General features: G+C 34.6%; 1 protein-coding gene across 13 annotated transcripts in view; it reads right to left on the reverse strand.

The window, feature by feature from the left end:
• The window catches only part of SPATA1 (spermatogenesis associated 1), a 67,711-nt gene that overhangs the window by 45,666 nt on the left and 4,406 nt on the right, over window positions 1–17,639 (reverse strand). For 12 of the 13 annotated variants that reach the window (XR_010410885.1, XR_010410886.1, XM_064588930.1 and 9 more), the window contains 5 exons: window positions 15,239–15,408; window positions 14,764–14,856; window positions 5,112–5,218; window positions 3,134–3,251; window positions 25–78 (listed from right to left, as the gene is read on the reverse strand). Coding sequence is in view for 11 of the 13 variants with exons in the window: in XM_064588930.1 (XP_064445000.1) it covers window positions 25–78; window positions 3,134–3,251; window positions 5,112–5,218; window positions 14,764–14,856; window positions 15,239–15,340 (474 nt within the window). In the remaining 2 variants the exon portion in view is untranslated. The remainder of the gene's footprint in view (window positions 1–24; window positions 79–3,133; window positions 3,252–5,111; window positions 5,219–14,763; window positions 14,857–15,238; window positions 15,409–17,639) is intronic. The other variant, XM_064588925.1, reaches the window with a different exon arrangement.

Below are 17,639 nucleotides of genomic sequence, written 5' to 3' on the forward strand. Positions count from 1 at the left end.
AGTTTAAAATGTCACATTACATACATATGGAGGAGCAAATGATTTGAGTTTCAGTTCCGATTCTTGCTTTACCTTCACCTAGAAATAGATGACAAAAAAAAATATAAAGCTTTGTAAGTTTTCAATTATTTTTATTCCTTTTTTTTGCAGAAGGCACATACCTGTGACATAAAAATCAAATCTAAAAGCTGATAACTAAGGCTAGAGTCTAGAAAATGTAGAACATAATCCTATTTCTATTCACTATACAAAACATAAAAGAAATTCTATGTCATTTAGTAGTAATAATTATGGCTATCACTTGCATGGACTCATTATATGCCAAGCACTATTTTAAGTACTTTACATATACTAGCTCAGTTAATCTTCACAATTCCATATGATAGGCACACATATTATATATAGTTCACAGACAATAAGATTGAGGAAAGAGAAGTTAAATAACTTGCCCGTGATTTTATAACTAGGAATTTTCCAAATTGGGATGCAAAACCAGATAATCTGGCTCCAAAGTCCAATGTTGTGTACTTTATTTTCTAAATATACAACCCACAGAGTTCATTTATTATTCATCCATCCATCCATCCATTCATTCAACAAATACTAGGGCATACTATGGGTCAGGCAGACCCACACTATGGGTCAGAACTATGGGTTCTATATGGTGGGAGATACAATGGTAAACAGGACAAAGTCCTTGCTCTCATGTAGCTTATATTCTACTTAAGAGAATGGATGTTAAATAAACGTGATTTAGGATAGTGATATGTGATTTATGAAAATAAAAAACTGATGTAATAGAGAGCAACTTAAGAGAAAGAATATCTAAAAACTAGGTGGTCAGAGAAGGCCCTTTTGAAAAGATAATACTTGAGCCTGAGACCTGAATTATGAAAAGAAAAAGCAAGTTATTTGAAAATCATGGGGAAGTAATTTCCAGGCAAGTGCAAAGATCATAAATCAGAAAGGAGTTTGTTGTATTTCAGGACCAAGGATTTTTGTGTTTGAAATGGAGAACCAAGAAGAAAAATAGCAGCAGATTTTATCTGCTATTCCTTAGGCCCTCCGTATCTCTGGCCTAACCACTGCAAAAGTCTCCTAAAGTCTCCTAGTTACAATCCCTGCCTCTAGTCTCTGAAGGCTCCAATCATGTCATCTTTTGCTCAAAAACTCCAATGCTTCAGAAACAAACAAATCTGGCATTCAAGACCTTCAACAAATCACTTTACAACTTGTTCTCTACTATCACGTTTTACACCATGTTCCAATAAAAAAGGAAACATTTACTTTCTTAGTTGCCTGTTTTTCCACTTCTGTGCTTGTTCTATTTTCTCTGCTCAGAAAGCTTTTCCTACCCAACATTTTTGCAAGATCAGATATTTATCTTTCTTTTTTTTTTAAAAGACTTTATTTATTTGAGAAAGAGTGAGAGAGCAAGAGAGAGCGCGCGAATGAGAAGCAGAGGGAGAAGCAGGCTCTCTGCTGAGCAGGGAGCCCTGAGCCGGGAGCTGGATGAGGGGCTCTATCCCGGGACTCTGGGATCATGACCTGAGCCGAAGGCAGATGCTTAACTGACTGAGCCACCCAGGTGCCCCCAAATATTTATCTTTCAAGATCCAAACTGAAAGTTCTCTATCTCCCCTCTTCTCCTGCTGGAAGAAGTCCCTTTTTCTTCTGAATATACAAAATACTCTATTTTAATTATTTATGTATTCTCTCTTCACCACGACAGTGAATACTCTTTAAGGGCAGGATCCATATCCAGTTCTTTTTTCTCATTTTGCTTATAGAAAAACATCAATAAATATTAGGACTTCAGAAGTTGATTTAAATTATCTTTATTAAGTTCTCTTCCAACATAGGATTCTGTGATTGATATTTTGTATTTTAGGTATTATGAAAAAGAACAAAAAGTCAGGAGAATTGTTCTTTTTCTTCCTTGTTTGAGAAAAACTTAAAGATGAGTAAATTGATATTTTACCATCCTGAATAGAATTCAAATGACAAAAACTTCATATTTAGCTGCTGATCCTGAGAATTCCACATAGCAAATTCCTTTACTTTGGGAATGCTTTTTTTCCCCATTATCATTCATTATTTAATTTGTCCAATAAACATTTAAATGCCTCTAAGTGCTAAACACCTTGTTAGGCACTGTATAAATACAATTGTGAATAAAATAAAGTCCCAGCTCACAGGGAGTTACATGAAAATTTCTTTGATAATCAAATATAGTCTAATGGCAGAGTCAGATGTTAAATAAACAATCACATAAATACATACTAATGACATAATATGTTAATTAGAGTGAAATAGAGATATACAGTATTTTTGTTTAATATAGAAAATCTTCATTAAAGAAATAAACCTTATGTAGTTAAAAGAAACCAGAAACTTTGAGATCTGATAGCTTGCTGGATTAAGAATTTCAGCTAGGAAAATTCTACTTAGAAAATCCTGCCATTAAATCAAGAAACTATAAACAGGAGTGTTCAACAGATAATAGCTGAAACAAACAAACAAAAAATTGTTGGAGTCCTATCATCTCACATCAAATGAGGCTAGCTGTGGCCCAAACAATGAGGACCCATTTTTGTCCAGAACAGAAGTACTTATTTAAATGTTTTAGGGGGCACCTGGGTGGCTCAGTCAGTTGAGTGGCTGACTCATGATGTGGATTCAGGGTTGTGAGATTGAGCCTATGTCAGGCTCGCATTGAATGTGAAGACTGCTTAAGATTCTTTCTCTCCCTTTACCCCACGCCCCACACCCACCCCCCCAGCTCATGCACACACATGCGCGTCCTTTCTCTCTCAAAAAAAAGTTTGTAAACACTCATTTAAATTTAAAAATATATATTACCTACATAATCACATTTTAACTTTGTCTTTTCTTCCCAAGGAAGTGCACACCCCAGAATATCCCCATCATTTTAGTGCCCAATAATATGCCAATAAGACCCATTTCTTTCTTGATGATCTATGTATTTAGTGATATTTTGTTATGATTGATAATACTTATCCCATTTATAGAAGCTCTGCTGACAAGAGGCTGAGTTGATAAGCATTTAAAAAACATAATTTGTTAAGTTATGCTTTTTTTTAATCAAAAGAAAAAAAATAAGAAAACTTACCACAGCTAGATTATTTCCAATGCATTTCAGAAATAAAAATTTTTCTGCAACAGCATCTTCACCAAGGAACTCACCAAGTCGCTCTCTCAGCGCTTGTAAAGTAAGGTGAGGAGATACTCTGAAATATCATGACATTGCCTTATAATGTAAAATGAAATAGGTTTCAGCTATACTACAAATTCTGTAACATTAGTCAGCTATCTCAAACATAAATACTAATTTAATGTATCATATATAGATCAATATATTGTGTTTTTACATTGTGTGGCACTTTGTAAAACTTCAGGAAATTTTTAAAAAATAAAATGATTATGCAAATAAATACTGTTTATAAAAGTCCTTTCTGTACTGAAAAGGAAAATGCTTGTCTACTTTTCTCATCATCAACACAGAAGGATACTCTGAACTGTATTATTAAAAAAAAAACTTTGCTATGGAATTTATAAACTTTTATACATATATTAAAGAATGATTTAGCCACAGATATTTATTTTGGAAGTTTGACAGGATTAGCTAGTGCTTAAAAATTTCTTTGATAATCAAGTATTGTCAGGCTCCACATCTTTGCTCATTAGGAATACTTCACTCTTCAACATCTAAAATTTAAAGCCATCATTTATGCTACTGTTTTGAGTTTTTGTTTTTCTAGGATCTTATGGGAAACATTATGTAATTAATTCATTTAACCAAAAAATATTTATTGAGCCCCCACTATGTGTCAGGCATTGTTCTAAGGATGGGAATATGGCAATCAACAAAAGAGACAAAAATCTCTGCTCTTATAGACTTTATAAATCTAATGGTGGGAAAGAAAAATAGACAAACTGAGAAAACAGGGCGCCTGGGTGGCTCAGTTGGTTAAGCGACTGCCTTCGGCTCAGGTCATGATCCTGGAGTCCTGGGATCGAGTCCCGCATCGGGCTCCCTGCTCAGCAGAGAGTCTGCATCTCCCTCTGACCTTCCTCCTTCTCGTGCTCTCTCTCATTCTCTCTCTCTCAAATAAATAAATAAAATCTTGAAAAAAAAAAAACTGAGAAAACATATAATTCGTAAGACACTGCTAAGTATTATAAAGAAAAATAAAGCAGGGAAGGGAGCGTAGCTACAATTTTAAATATAGTGATCAGAGAAGATCTAAACAAAAAAGTAATATTGAAGTAAAGAGCTAAAGAAGAGATAGGATATCTAATGGCAGAAAGAGCATTCTAGACTAAGAGAACAGCAGGTACAAAGGTCCTGAGGTAGGTCCATGTCTGATGTGTTCCAGAACAAAAACAAGGCTAGTATGCTTGAAGTGATGGGGAAGATAAGGAATAATGTCATGTGTGCTTCATATATGTATATACATTTACATATTACATATATGTAAGTGTATGTACACATATAATCTGTTTCTATTTTGAAACAGTTCAGTGAAAAAAGTCATTGTGAATATACTGATTTTTTTTTTAATTTTTTTTAAAATTTTATTTATTTGCGAGAGAGAGAATGAGAGACAGAGAGCATGAGAGGGGGGAGGGTCAGAGGGAGAAGCAGACTCCCTGCTGAGCAGGGAGCCCGATGCGGGACTTGATCCCGGGACTCCGGGATCATGACCTGAGCCGAAGGCAGTTGCTTAACCAACTGAGCTACCCAGGCGCCCCATGAATATACTGATTTAATCACTATCCACAGCTCTTCAACAGGTTTCTAAATACAGATAATTTCTCTTTTATTTCTCTTCGTGTGTAATGATAGTAATACACCAGTTACACCCTTTTCTCTGGGTGTCAGTGACACCTGGCTGAGTGACATCTGTTTCTACAGTACTTATTAACTGTTACATAGCATTATTTATTGATCGTATTAAGTTAGAAACGGGATCCATCATATGGACCAGAGTTTTTCACTTACAACTTAAATTTCCAAAAAACATTTTTCTCTGAAGAAAAAAAAATTGCTTTTCAGGCACATTATAACATGACCACAAAATACTTGCCTTATAAATCCAGCTGAAATGAATTTGTTAACAACTTCTATTGAAATGATATTTAGCTTATAGTTCCACGATCCTTCAGGGACATAGAAAACATGAAGTTCCACCAACTGAATAAATTGAGAAGAATGTCAGTTAAAATATTTTTAAAGTGAAAAAAATAACTGATGTCCTCTAGAATTTTAAGCTTAATAAACATAATTGAAATAAACATGGAATACGTGCATCCTTTCTGAACAAACACAGAAAACAAAATGAAGAGCCGAAATTTTGGTTAGTTGGCTACTTGGCACTTGGAGCACATCTCCTTAAAAACAATGTCAGAGATGTGGTCCTAGGGTACCCTAACACCTCTGAATACAGTGTTCTTTCTGTGGCTTGAAGTAAGAGTACGAGACCACCAAGATCAGTTTTCCGGTTACCAACCTTTTCCTTTCCCCTGATCCCTACCTACTCAGTTCCATTGGGGTGATCTTGTGGAATCCTTACACTTTACATATTGTCTCCCTAACATAGTTGTGATAATTGCTAGTTCTTAGCAACTGCAAAGTGTGAATACTGTGGTTTGGGAAATATTTTTGTTTCCCAGGATTCTAGGAAGAACCTATTCCTGATGGTGATAGGGAAGGAAATGGTTGTTCTTACATAGGTCATGTCTGTCAGCTTAGCTTGCCTGTCCTTATAAATACCACTTTCTTTTCTATTAGTGTTTTGTTAAACCTCAATTAGAATCCTTCTATTTAGAAGAATATTTAGATTATGACAACAGAAACAGAACAATTATAGCAAATATTCCTATCCTTTAGTCTAATGATGTTATTCATTGCATATTAAAATTTAAATGATTATGCTCTACAATATTAAATATCTGAGAAAAACTTTAAAAAGTTGAATATGACCTATCATTAAAAATAGAAATTTTTACAGGAGATAAAATTCATTTTTGAACTGAATGTTTTGCTCAAGTTGTTTTTATAGACCAAGTAAATTATTTCTATGTATTTGATACATGTATAGATCTGATGTGAAGTTTGCCATATGCTATACTTTGAACACCAGAGCATTTAAAAGATAATTCCCTAGCTATATTATACTATTCTTAGCTAACACTACACTATACTATTAATACTAGAATATTTAATAGTTACACAATTATATATTTGCAAAACCTTCAGAAGACTTAAGTAAATATGACCTTATCCTTTATATAGATGCATTAATAACTTACAGGAAAAAAATATTTATTGAACTAAACATTTTACTCTGTTCTTATAAACCAAGTAAATTCTGTCAATATTTTTATAATAACTAATGAACTGTAAAGGTGTTTGTACAGACTTAATTCCATAATTAAATGAGTAGGCAATACAGAGAAAATATAGTTAATAAAACATTTGTGTAAAATAATTTATAGTGAATTTGTATTTATTCATTCCCTCAGCAAATATTTACTGAATGTCTACCATGTGCCAGCACTGGTCTAGGCAACAGGAATATGCAGTCAATAAGACAAAGATCCTTGCCTGCATATAGTTTTACATTCTAATGAGGTATCAGGATAGGAAGAAGGGTGAGGCAAGTGAGGCACTCACCTCAGCTACAAAATTTAAGGCTGTACGAAAACCTCAGTAATCAAGATAAATAACATTAAAAAAAAACCACTACTTAATGCAAAAAATTTCATGATAAACAAAATATCAAAAATTTAAATAAAGACAGAATTTAGTACTATTAGAGACTTGAGGAAAAAGGAAAAATACGAACTTCAATACATGTTTCTTAAAAAAAAAATACATTTCTTAATGGTCAACTTTTTCCAGAATAACCAAGTAGTTGAAAAAAATACTGAAAATTTCAAAAGTATATATTAAAATTCACATTATTTTAAGGTCAAATATTCTATTTATATCAAAACATGAATTTATTATAATTTTACCTTCCTGGCTCTCATGGAAGCAAGCTCATCAGTAATATTTTCATCAAAACTATTAACCATTTAAAAATATACTAAAAGGTATATTTAGGGGCACATATTTTGCCTTTTGCCTCAGGTTCCAAAATGGCTAGGCATAGCACTATCAGATTCTATTTCTATTTAAAATGTTGCTTTTATGGATCTTTTGCATCAGTTTTCCATTAAAAAAAAATCTTGTATTGATTATTTATCTTAATTATGGAGGTTTTTTGTGTGTGTGCCCCTTAAATATTGCACCCAAGGCAAGTGACTCATTTGCCTCAGACTAGTCCCAGGCCTGTGAGGGACACAGACAATAACCACTAAATATAAAACACTTCTAAGTTATATAGTACATGAGAAAAGGGCTAAGTACTGGGGAAAAGGATAAGAAGAGCAGGGTAAGGAAAATTGGAAAGATAAAAGGGGAAGTAGGTTTCAGTTTTAAATAGTCTGGGGTAGGTCTTATAGAAAAGGTGAGATTGAAGTAAAGATTGCAGGGGAAGAAACAATTAGCCAAGTGATGATGCAGAGGGAAAGAGTTCTAAGAAGAGCTAAAGCAAAAGTCTTTTTTTTTTTTTTTTAAGATTTTATTTATTTGATAGAGAGTGGAGTCGGGGGCAGAGGGAGAAGCAAACTCCCCGCAGAGCAGGGAGCTAGATCCCAGGGTCCTGGACTGAAGGCAGCACTTAACTGCTTAACCAACTGAGCCATCCAGGCACCCCTAAAATAAAGTCTTAAGGTGAGAGTGTGCTAGTATGACTGAAGCAGGGAACAGTAAGAGATAAAGTAAGAAAAATGAGGGAGACAAGGAACAAAATAAATTGGGTTTTCCAGGCCATTGTAAGATCTTTCATTTCAGAAAATGGGAAGCCAATACAGGGTTTTAATAGAAGGACAACATCTGACATTCATTTTATAGTTTTATTTTAATAAGAAAAATTCTAAACATACATACAAATAAAAGGAATAATACTATGAATACCCAAATACCTACTATGTAGATTCAAAAGTTAACATCATGCCACATTTACTTTCTCTTACCCTCTCTCTTTTTTAAAGACAGACTGCCATGTGCAGTGCTTTATTTGGATGTCTTGAGTCTTAGAAGTTTGACTACCCTACCTTCTCCTACAAATGGACCTTGAGAGCTTGTTTGGAGGTTCTAGCAGGGGAGCACAGCTGCTCGTATATCCTTGACTGAAGAATGGTGCTCCTTTATAGGGGAAGGTCCTCCTCTTCAACCCAGCATGCAGCTTTGGGAGGGATGCACATGGAGCTGTGAGGGAGGAAGAGGACACACACCTAGCCAGCCAGATCAGCCAAATCAATCTTGGCGATCAATGGGATGACAAATGTTGCAGATTGTCCTCACATCCTCTATCCCTTTCTTGATAAACCATTCAAAGTAAATTAGACATTGTGAAAATATACTCCTAAGTACTTTGGCAACCATCTTCTAAAAATAAGGATTTCTCCAACATAATCACAGTACCATTTTCATATTTAAGAAATAATCCCTTAATGTAAAATAATATCCATTCCATATTCAGATTTCCTCAATGTTTTTTCAATCTACAATCCAATCAAGGATAACACTTTGCATTTGGTTTGTCACATCCTTAAAAATCTTAATCCACAAATTCTTCCAGACCTGTTTTCTTTTTCCCCTTCTTCATGGCATTAACTTTTTGAAGAGACTGGGCCAGTTGTTTTAAAGAATGTTTTACATTCTGAATTTACCTTATTAACTCATGATGTCATTTAACTCAATTCTCCAATCCCTTTTTTAAAAAACATAGCATAGTACAGTTTCTTTAAGATTTTTTAAATCATGAAGTGTATTCTTCAATCCCCATCCCCTATTTCCTCATTCCCCCAATCCCCCTCACCTCTGATAAGCATCAGTTTGTTTTCTACAGTTAAGAGTTTGTTTCTTGGTTTGTCTCTCTCCCCTTTTCTTTGCTCATTTGTTTCTTAAATTCCACATATGAGTAGGATCACATACTATTTGTCTTTCTCTGACTTATTTCACTAAGCATTATACTCTCTAGCTCTATCCATGTTGTTGCAAATGGCAAGATTTCATTCTTTTTTATGGTTGAATAATATTCCATTGTATATAAAGACTTCTTCTTTATCCAGTCACCTACAAATGGACACTTCAGCTGCTTACATAGTTTGGCTTCTATAAGTAATGCTGTAATAAGCATAGGGGTGCATGTACTCTTTTGAATTAATGTTTTTACATTCTTTGGGTAAACAGTAGTGTGATTACTGGATTGAAGGGTAATTCTATTTTTAATTTTTTGAGGAATCTCCATATTGTTTCCATGGTGGCTGCACCAGTTTGCAGTACCACCAACAGTGCAAGAAGATTCCTTTTTCTCCATATCCTTTCCAACACTGGTTTCTTGTATTTTTTATTTACTTTAGCCATACTGACAGGTATAAGGTGATATCTCATTGTAGTTTTGATTTGCATTTTCTTGATGATGAGTGATGTTGAGCATCTTTTCATGTGTCTGTTGGCCATCTGGATGTCTTTGGAGAAATGTCTGTTCATGTCTTCTGCCCATTTTTTATTATTTGTTTTTTGGGTATTGAGTTGTATTAGTTTGTTACATACTTTGGAACACTAACCCTTTACTGGATGTTATCTGCAATATCTTCTCCCATTCCATAGGTTGCCTTTTAGTTTTGTTGATTGTTTCCTTCACAGTGCAGAAGCCTTTTATTTTGATGTAGTCCCAATAGTTTATTTTTGCTTTTATTTCCCTTGCCTCAGGAGACATATCTAGAAAAATGTTGCTATGACCGAGGTCAGAGAAATTACTCTCTTCCAGGATTTTTATGGTTTCAGGTTTTGCATTTAGGTCTTTAATCCATTTTGAGTTTATTTCTTTGTATGGTGAAAGAAAGTGGTCTAGTTTCATTCTTTTGCATGTGGCTGCCCAGTTTTCCCAACACCATTTGTTGAAGAAACTTTTTCCCATTGTATATCCATTCCTTCTTTGTCGAAGATTAATTGACCATATAATTATGGGTTTATTTCTGGATTTTCTGTACTATTCATCTATGTGTGTATTTTTATGTCAGTACCATACTGTTTTAATTGCTACTGCTTTGTAATATGACTTGAAATCTGGAATTGTGATTCCTCTAGTTTTGTTTTTCAAGATTGCTTTGGCTATTCGAGGTCTTTTGTGGTTCCATACAAATTTTAGGTTTGTTTGTTCTAGTTCTGTGAAAAATGCTATTGGTATTTTGATGGGGATTGCATTAAATCTGTAGATTGCTTTGGGTATTATAAACATTTTAACAATATTTGCTCTTCTAACCCATGAGTATGGAATGGCTTTGCACGGTCTTGAATTTCTTTCATCAGTGTTTTATGGTTTTCAGAGTAGAGGTCTTTCACCTCTTTGGTTAAGTTTATTTCTAGATATTTTATTGTTTTTGGTGTGATGGTAGATGGGATTATTTTCTTAACTGCACTTTCTGCTGCTTCATTATTAGTGTATAGGAATGCAACAGATTTCTATACATTGATTTTGTATCCTGTGACTTTACTGAATTCATTTATGAGTTTTAGTTTCTTGGTGGAGTCTTTAGGGTTTTCTATATATAGTATGTCATTCACAAATAGTGAAAATTTTACTTCTTCCTTCCTTCTACCAATTTGGATGCCTTTTATTTATGTTGTCTAATTGATATGGCTAGGACTTCTGGTACTATGATGAATAAAAGTGGTAAGAGTGGACATCCTTATCTTATTCCTGACCCTGGGAGAAAAGCTGTCAGGTTTTCAGCACTGAGTATGATGTTGGTTGTGAGTTATTCATATAAGGCCTTTATTATGTTGAGGTACGTTCCCTCTAGATTTACCTTGCAGAGTTTTTAATCATGAATGGGTGTTGTACTTTGTCAAATGCTTTTTCTGCGTCTATTGAAATGATATGGTTATCCTTTCTCTTATTGATATTACATACATGTTTATGGTTTTATGAATATTGAATTACCTGTGCATACCAGGAATAAATCCCACTTGATTGTGGTGTATGATTTTTTTAATGTATTGTTGGATTTGGTTTGCTAATATTTTGTTGAGGATTTTTGTATCTATATTCACGAGAGATACTGGTCTGTAGTTCTTTTTTTTTTATGGTGTCTTTATCTAGTTTTGGTATCAGGTTGATACTGGCTTCATAAATTGGATTTAGAAGTTTTCTTTCCTCTTGTATTTTTTGGAATAGTTTCAAAAGAATAGGTATTAACTCTTTAAATGTTTGGTAGAATTTCCTTGTGAAGCCATCTAGTCCTGGACTTTTGTTTTCTGGGAGTTTTTTGATTACTGATTCAATTTCATTGCTGGTAATTGGTCTGGTCAAATTTTCTATTTCTTTCTGCTTTAGCTTTGGTAGGTCATATGTTTCTAGGAATTTACTCATATCTTTTAAGTTGTCCAATTTGTTGGCATATAGGTTTTCATAATATTGTTACAATTGTTTGTATTTCTCTGGTGTTATTTCTCCTTTTGCATTAGTGATTTTATTTGGGTCCTTTTTTTTTTTCTTAATGAATCTTGCTAGAGGTTTATCAATTTTGTTGATCTTTTCAAAGAAATAGCTCCTGGTTTCATTGATCTGTTCTATTGGTTTTTTTTTTTTAAGTTATCATTTGTATCTATTTTAATCTTTATTATTTCCTTCCTTTTCCTGGGTTTGGGTTTTGTTTTTCTTTTTCTAGCTCTTTAGGTGTAAAGTTAGGTGTTCTGAGACTTTTCTTGCTTCTTGAGGTAGGCCTGTATTGCTATAAGCTATAAATTTCCCTTAGGACCACTTCTGCTACAGCCCAAAGATTTTGGGTCATTGTGTTTTCATTTTGTTTCCATGTAATTTTTGATTTCTTTTCTTCTGAGATCCCTATAATGCAAATGTTATTATGCCTGATGGAGTCACGGAGTTCCCTAAGACTATTCTCAATTTGCATAATATTCTTTCCTTTCCTTTGCTCAGCTTGGTTACTTTCCATTACTTGTCTTCCAGGTCATTAATTTGTTCCTCTGCTTTATCTAGCCTGGCATTTATTCCATTAAATGTATTTTTAATTTCACTTACTGTGTTCTTCATCTTTTTTTTTTTTTAAGATTTTATTTATTTATTTGAGAGAGAGAATGAGAGACAGAGAGCATGAGAGGGAGGAGGGTCAGAGGGAGAAGCAGACTCCCTGCCGAGCAGGAAGCCCGATGTGGGACTCGATCCCGGGACTCCAGGATCATGACCCGAGCCGAAGGCAGTTGCCCAACCAACTGAGCCACCCGGGTGCCCCTCTGATTTTTTTTTTAATCTCTTTCTTAAGGGTCTCACTGATGTCCTCCACTCTTTTCTCAAGTCCAGGAATATGTTTATGATCACTACTTTAAATTCTCTATCAGGCATATTACTTATATGTTTCACTGTGGTCTTTTGCATTCTTTCATTTGGGAGAGATTTCTCTGTCTCCTCATTTTGTTTGACTTTCTATGTCTGTTTCTCTGTGTTAGGAAAGTCAGCTATTTCTCTTGCTCTTAACAATAACAGTCTTATGAAGAAGAGGTCCTACAGTGCCCTGCAGTGCAATGTCCCATTCCCCAGGGCCTGGAGCTTTAGGGAGTGCCTCCTATGTGTGTTGCATATGCTCTGCTGTTGAGTCTTGGCCTCTTTTTCCTTTAGTCGTCTGCAGAGGCTCTCTTTGCCTATTATGAGTATCATTTTGTCCCCAGCAGGAATGGGGTGCATTTTAACAAGGTATGTGGTCATCTGCTTATGAAATAAGACCTGCTCCTGCTACTATCAGAAATGCATGAGTCAGCAGATTTGGTGCTGGCAGGGTTTGCACTGGGGGAAGAACCTGTAGCACCAGGTCTGAGGCAAGTGGGACTGGGAAGGGCTGATCTGCCAAAGCACGAGGGGGCAGGGCTTCGTGCAAGCAAGTTAGGTAACAACTGGTTCCTACAAGTGGCCACTGTTTATTCTGGAGGGTGGGGGAGGGAAATGGCACCTACCAGCTCCTTTGTTCCTGGAGGGGTCTCCTGGTGATCCCTGTGTCTCTGGGCTATGCTCTGAGATAAGCAAATCACTTTCCTTCCCCCAGCATTTTTCTAACTGCTGGTTCTACCTTGTATCTGCATGGGCGGTTTTGTGAGCTCTTTATGGGCAGGGCCTCCACTTCCTACTGCCCTCTGTCCTCTCCCAGAGCAGAGCCTGCTGACTTTTAAAATTCCAGGCTTTAAGTCGCACTGGTTGTTAGAACTCAAGAAATTCAGCCCCTCTCATTTACAAAGGCAAATATTACAGGGATTTGTCCTCCCTGTTCGTGGGCTCCCTGGTGTGAAAATCTATTTTCCACCCCTCTCCATACCACTGGTTCTCTGCCCAATGAAGATGGCCATGGTCCATTTTGCTCTCAGACCATGTCTTTGCCCTTCCTAACTCCTTTGGTGTGGCTTCTTCCCTGCCTTTAGTTGAAGAGTCTGTTCTGCTAGTCTTTTTCATGTCATTTTCTGGGTTATTTACACTGATATGAATGTTATCTAGTTGTATCCATGGAATGAGGTGAGCTTAGGGTCCTCCTATTCTGCCATCTTCCCAGCCAACCTCATTTCATAAGCGTTTTTGAAATGAAGTTCTCTATCTCTCTGTACAGCCTTCAACTGATGCAAATTAGTCACCTAGGGGCATAAAACTTTATAAATGGTGCCCTGTATTTCATATTGCCTCACATTAGGACACATATAATGTTATACTTGCAAATTTTGCTATGGTTAGTAACTATTAAAGGGATAATAGATTAGGTTGTAAGGGATAAGAAAATGGAAACTGTTATGAAGCTATCAGAATAATTAAATTGTGAGATGATGGGGGTGGCTCACTCCAAGGTACTAGCAGTAAAGATGACGGGAAGTGGTCAGATTTTTTATATAATTTGAAGCTAAAGTCAGTACACTGGAAGTGAAGTTTAAGAAAGAAGTAAAACTCCAGGGTATTTGGCCTTAGATAGTCAAAGGATGGACTTGCCATCACCTGAGATGCAGAAAGTCAAATAGAACATGTTTAGGGGAGGGGGAAAAGATTCATAATTCAGTTTGAGACATGCTAATTTTAAGATGTTTACTGGCCATCCAGGTGGAGATGTCAAGCAGGCAGTTGAAAATACACATCTGCAGTTTGGGAAAGAGGACTAGATTGGGGATATAAATTTGGGATCCTTAGCATAAAGTTGGTTTTTAAAGCTATTATACTGAATGAGATCATCAAAGAATAAGTGCATTTACAGAAGAGAACAAAGAGCTGGCTCCTGAAATTCTCCAATATTAAGAGATCAAAAAGAAGAAAAACCAGGAAAGAAGACTGAAAATGAACAAGTAGAAGGAAAACCAAGATATGTGTATGCTAAAAGTAAAGGAATTATGTCAAAGAAGAGTGATCAACAGTTTCAACTGTTTTGCACAGATAGATCAGAATATGTGGGGTGAGAATTAAACAACATATTTAGTGATGTAGAAGTGAATTTAACAAGAACAATTTTGGTGCAGTAGTAGAATGAAAGTGATTACAGTTGAAGAGAAAATGGAGAAGGTACTGAGGGTATGAAAAGGTACGAAATAGTTGTCTAGAACAGTAGAAAAGTGAGTGAGCAGAAGATAGTCTGTTTGCCTACCAGCAAAAGGTTCTTCTTTAGATTCATGGTCATGACTTTAAAGTGAGAACAGTCTTCATGTTGGTATACTTTTTTTCCAGTCACATTCCATTGCTGGCATGGGTATAGCATAGGTGAAGAATTCAATAAACCAGGGTTTTTGTTTTGCCAAGCAGTATTATGAAATGAGAGAGAGGCAAAGAGTCAAAAGTATAAGCAAGAGAGTAATCAAGACTGCTCTGTGGTATTTAAGCTATGGAGAGCATCACAAGGTGAATTAAAAAAAAATAAATGATAGGATCAATGCACTGGGGGTTCCAGTACAATCAGCTACAGATAAAAGAACTGTAATAAAATAACTATAATCAGACAATGAGATACGCAGTGGAGTTAATATCTAAAACTTTATATAATCCATATTTTTTCTTTCTCAGAACTCTTCAAAAGCAATGTTAAGCAAGTCTTTCTTATATTTTAGTTTAAAAGATTTTCTTACCTCTGAGGAGGAAGGTCGGCTTGGACTGAAGGACATATTCACCAGTGTCTGAATGGGGTAACTATCAGTTGGAATTTTGTGGGGTTTTTTATCTTTCTTCATTTAAGTAGTATTTATAAAGGTTGTAACAGATTTTTGACTTAAGATAGCATTCCACTCATTTCTGGTTTCTGATTCATTCGAAAGTGAAAAAAAAAAACACAGAAGGCTTTAAAATAGACCAAAAATGAAAACTTAGGAATGTATACACTCTTATTATAGTAATTTGAAAAGACATATTACTAGTAAGTAGGACTGGGGATGCAATAAAATGAACATATATCCCATACAACTAAATAGAGTGCTAACTTAAATTATGATAGACTTGTGATCAGGGCATATTTTACTATTCTGAACAATTCATTTTCTCAAGTTTGAAAATTAAAGTTAAATATATACGGTATTTTACATAAAGTAGAACTATGTTTCTGGAAGTGGAAAGACTAAATTTGTACAAATGGCTATAGAATGATGAAAACCATTTTACCACATGTATTTCTTCCTAGGCTTGGATACCTCAGTAATAAATGTGAACAATTATTCCAGATGAAAATGCTAGTCTTTAAGTATTTTAAGCTATGTTTGTGTATTGTTTCCTGTATTTTTCCTCTGAGGATTTAGAACAGTTTACACGAATACACAGTAAAATTTAAATTATATAAATATATAATAAAAATTAAAATAAGGGAGCTGAATTACTATAAAAAAGAATTATCAAAGTTGGACAATCCTTAAGGATACAAAAAGATACCGATACCAGAACAGAAGGCTTTCCAAGATTCCAAAGCACTGCTCCATCTTGATTTATATTAAATTAGTGAGTAAATAAAAAAAGTGTAAAATTTCTGTAATTTGGTACTGATTACAGCTTTATGAAATCATACCAGAGATCACTAATTGTTCTAATGGTATCAAAATTTAAAAATTATACCTGGGACAAAACATCTTTTATTTTTATTAAAAAAAATCGATGAAACTAAGAGTGGGTCTTTGAAAAGATAAACAAAATTAATAAACCATTAGCCAGATTCATCAAGAAAAAAGGGAGAGGATTTAATAAAATCAGAAATGAAAGAGAAGTAATAAACTTCATCACAGAAATACAAAGGATTATAAAAGACTACTATGAGAAATTATATGCCAACAAATTGGACAACCTAAAATAAATAAATTCATAGAAACATACAATATGCCAAGATTGGATCAAAAAGAAAGAAAAAATCTGAACAGACTGATTACCAGTAACAAAATTCAATCAGTAATCAAAAAGGTCCTAACAAACAAAAGTCAGGGCACCAGGTGGATTCACAGGTGAATTTACCAAACATTTGAAGAAGAGTTAATACCCACTCTTCTCAAACTTTTCCAAAAAAACAGAAGAGGAAGGAAAACTTCCAAATTCATTCTATCAGGCCAGCATTACCCTGATACTAAAACCAGACAAAGACAATACAAAAAAAGAGAAAACCACATCTTCTACAAGATGTTAGCAAATGAATTTCAAAATTTAAAAAAATCATTTACCACAATCAAGTAGGATTTATTCTAGGGATACAAGGTGGTGCAATATTCACAAATCAATCAACATAATAAGTCACACTAATGAGAAAGTATAAAAACCATATGATCATTTCAATAGATGCAGAAAAAGCATTGGGAAAGTACAACATCCATTCATGATAAAAACTCTCAACATGATAAGTTTAGAGAGAACAACATCAACATAATAAGGCCACACATGAAAAAGTCACAGCTAACATCACACTCAATGGTGAAAAACAGAGCTTTTCCTCTAAGCTCAATAACAAGACAAGGATGCCCACTCTCACTGCTTTTATTCAACATAGCATTGGAAGTCCAGGCTGCAGCAATCAGACAAGAAATAAAATGCATCCAAACTGGTAAGGAAGAACTTAAACTGTCCCTATGTATATATGACATGATAATATATATTATATATAAAAAACCTTAAAGACACCACTAAAAAACAGCTAGAACTGATAAATGAATTCAATAAAGGTGCAGGATACAGAATTAATAAACAGAAATCTGTTGTGTTTCTATACAATAATAATGAAGTACCAGAAAGAGAAATTAAGAGAACAGTTCCATTCACAATTGCACCAAAAAGAATAAAATACCTAGAAATAAGCTTAATGAGTGGGTGAAAAACCCATATTCTGTAAACTATAAAACACTGATGAAAGACATTAAAGATAACACAAAGGGAAAGATACTGCATGCTCATGGAAGATTTAATATTATTCAAATGTTCATACTACCCACCCAAAGCAATCTACAAATTCAATGTATTCCCTATCAAAACATCAACAGCATTTTTTATAAAACTAGAACAAATAAT

Source organism: Mirounga angustirostris, unplaced genomic scaffold, assembly GCF_029215605.1.
Source record: "Mirounga angustirostris isolate CCGP_5_RB_7025 unplaced genomic scaffold, mMirAng1.0.hap1 SCAF_4, whole genome shotgun sequence".
NCBI lineage: Eukaryota > Metazoa > Chordata > Mammalia > Carnivora > Phocidae > Mirounga > Mirounga angustirostris.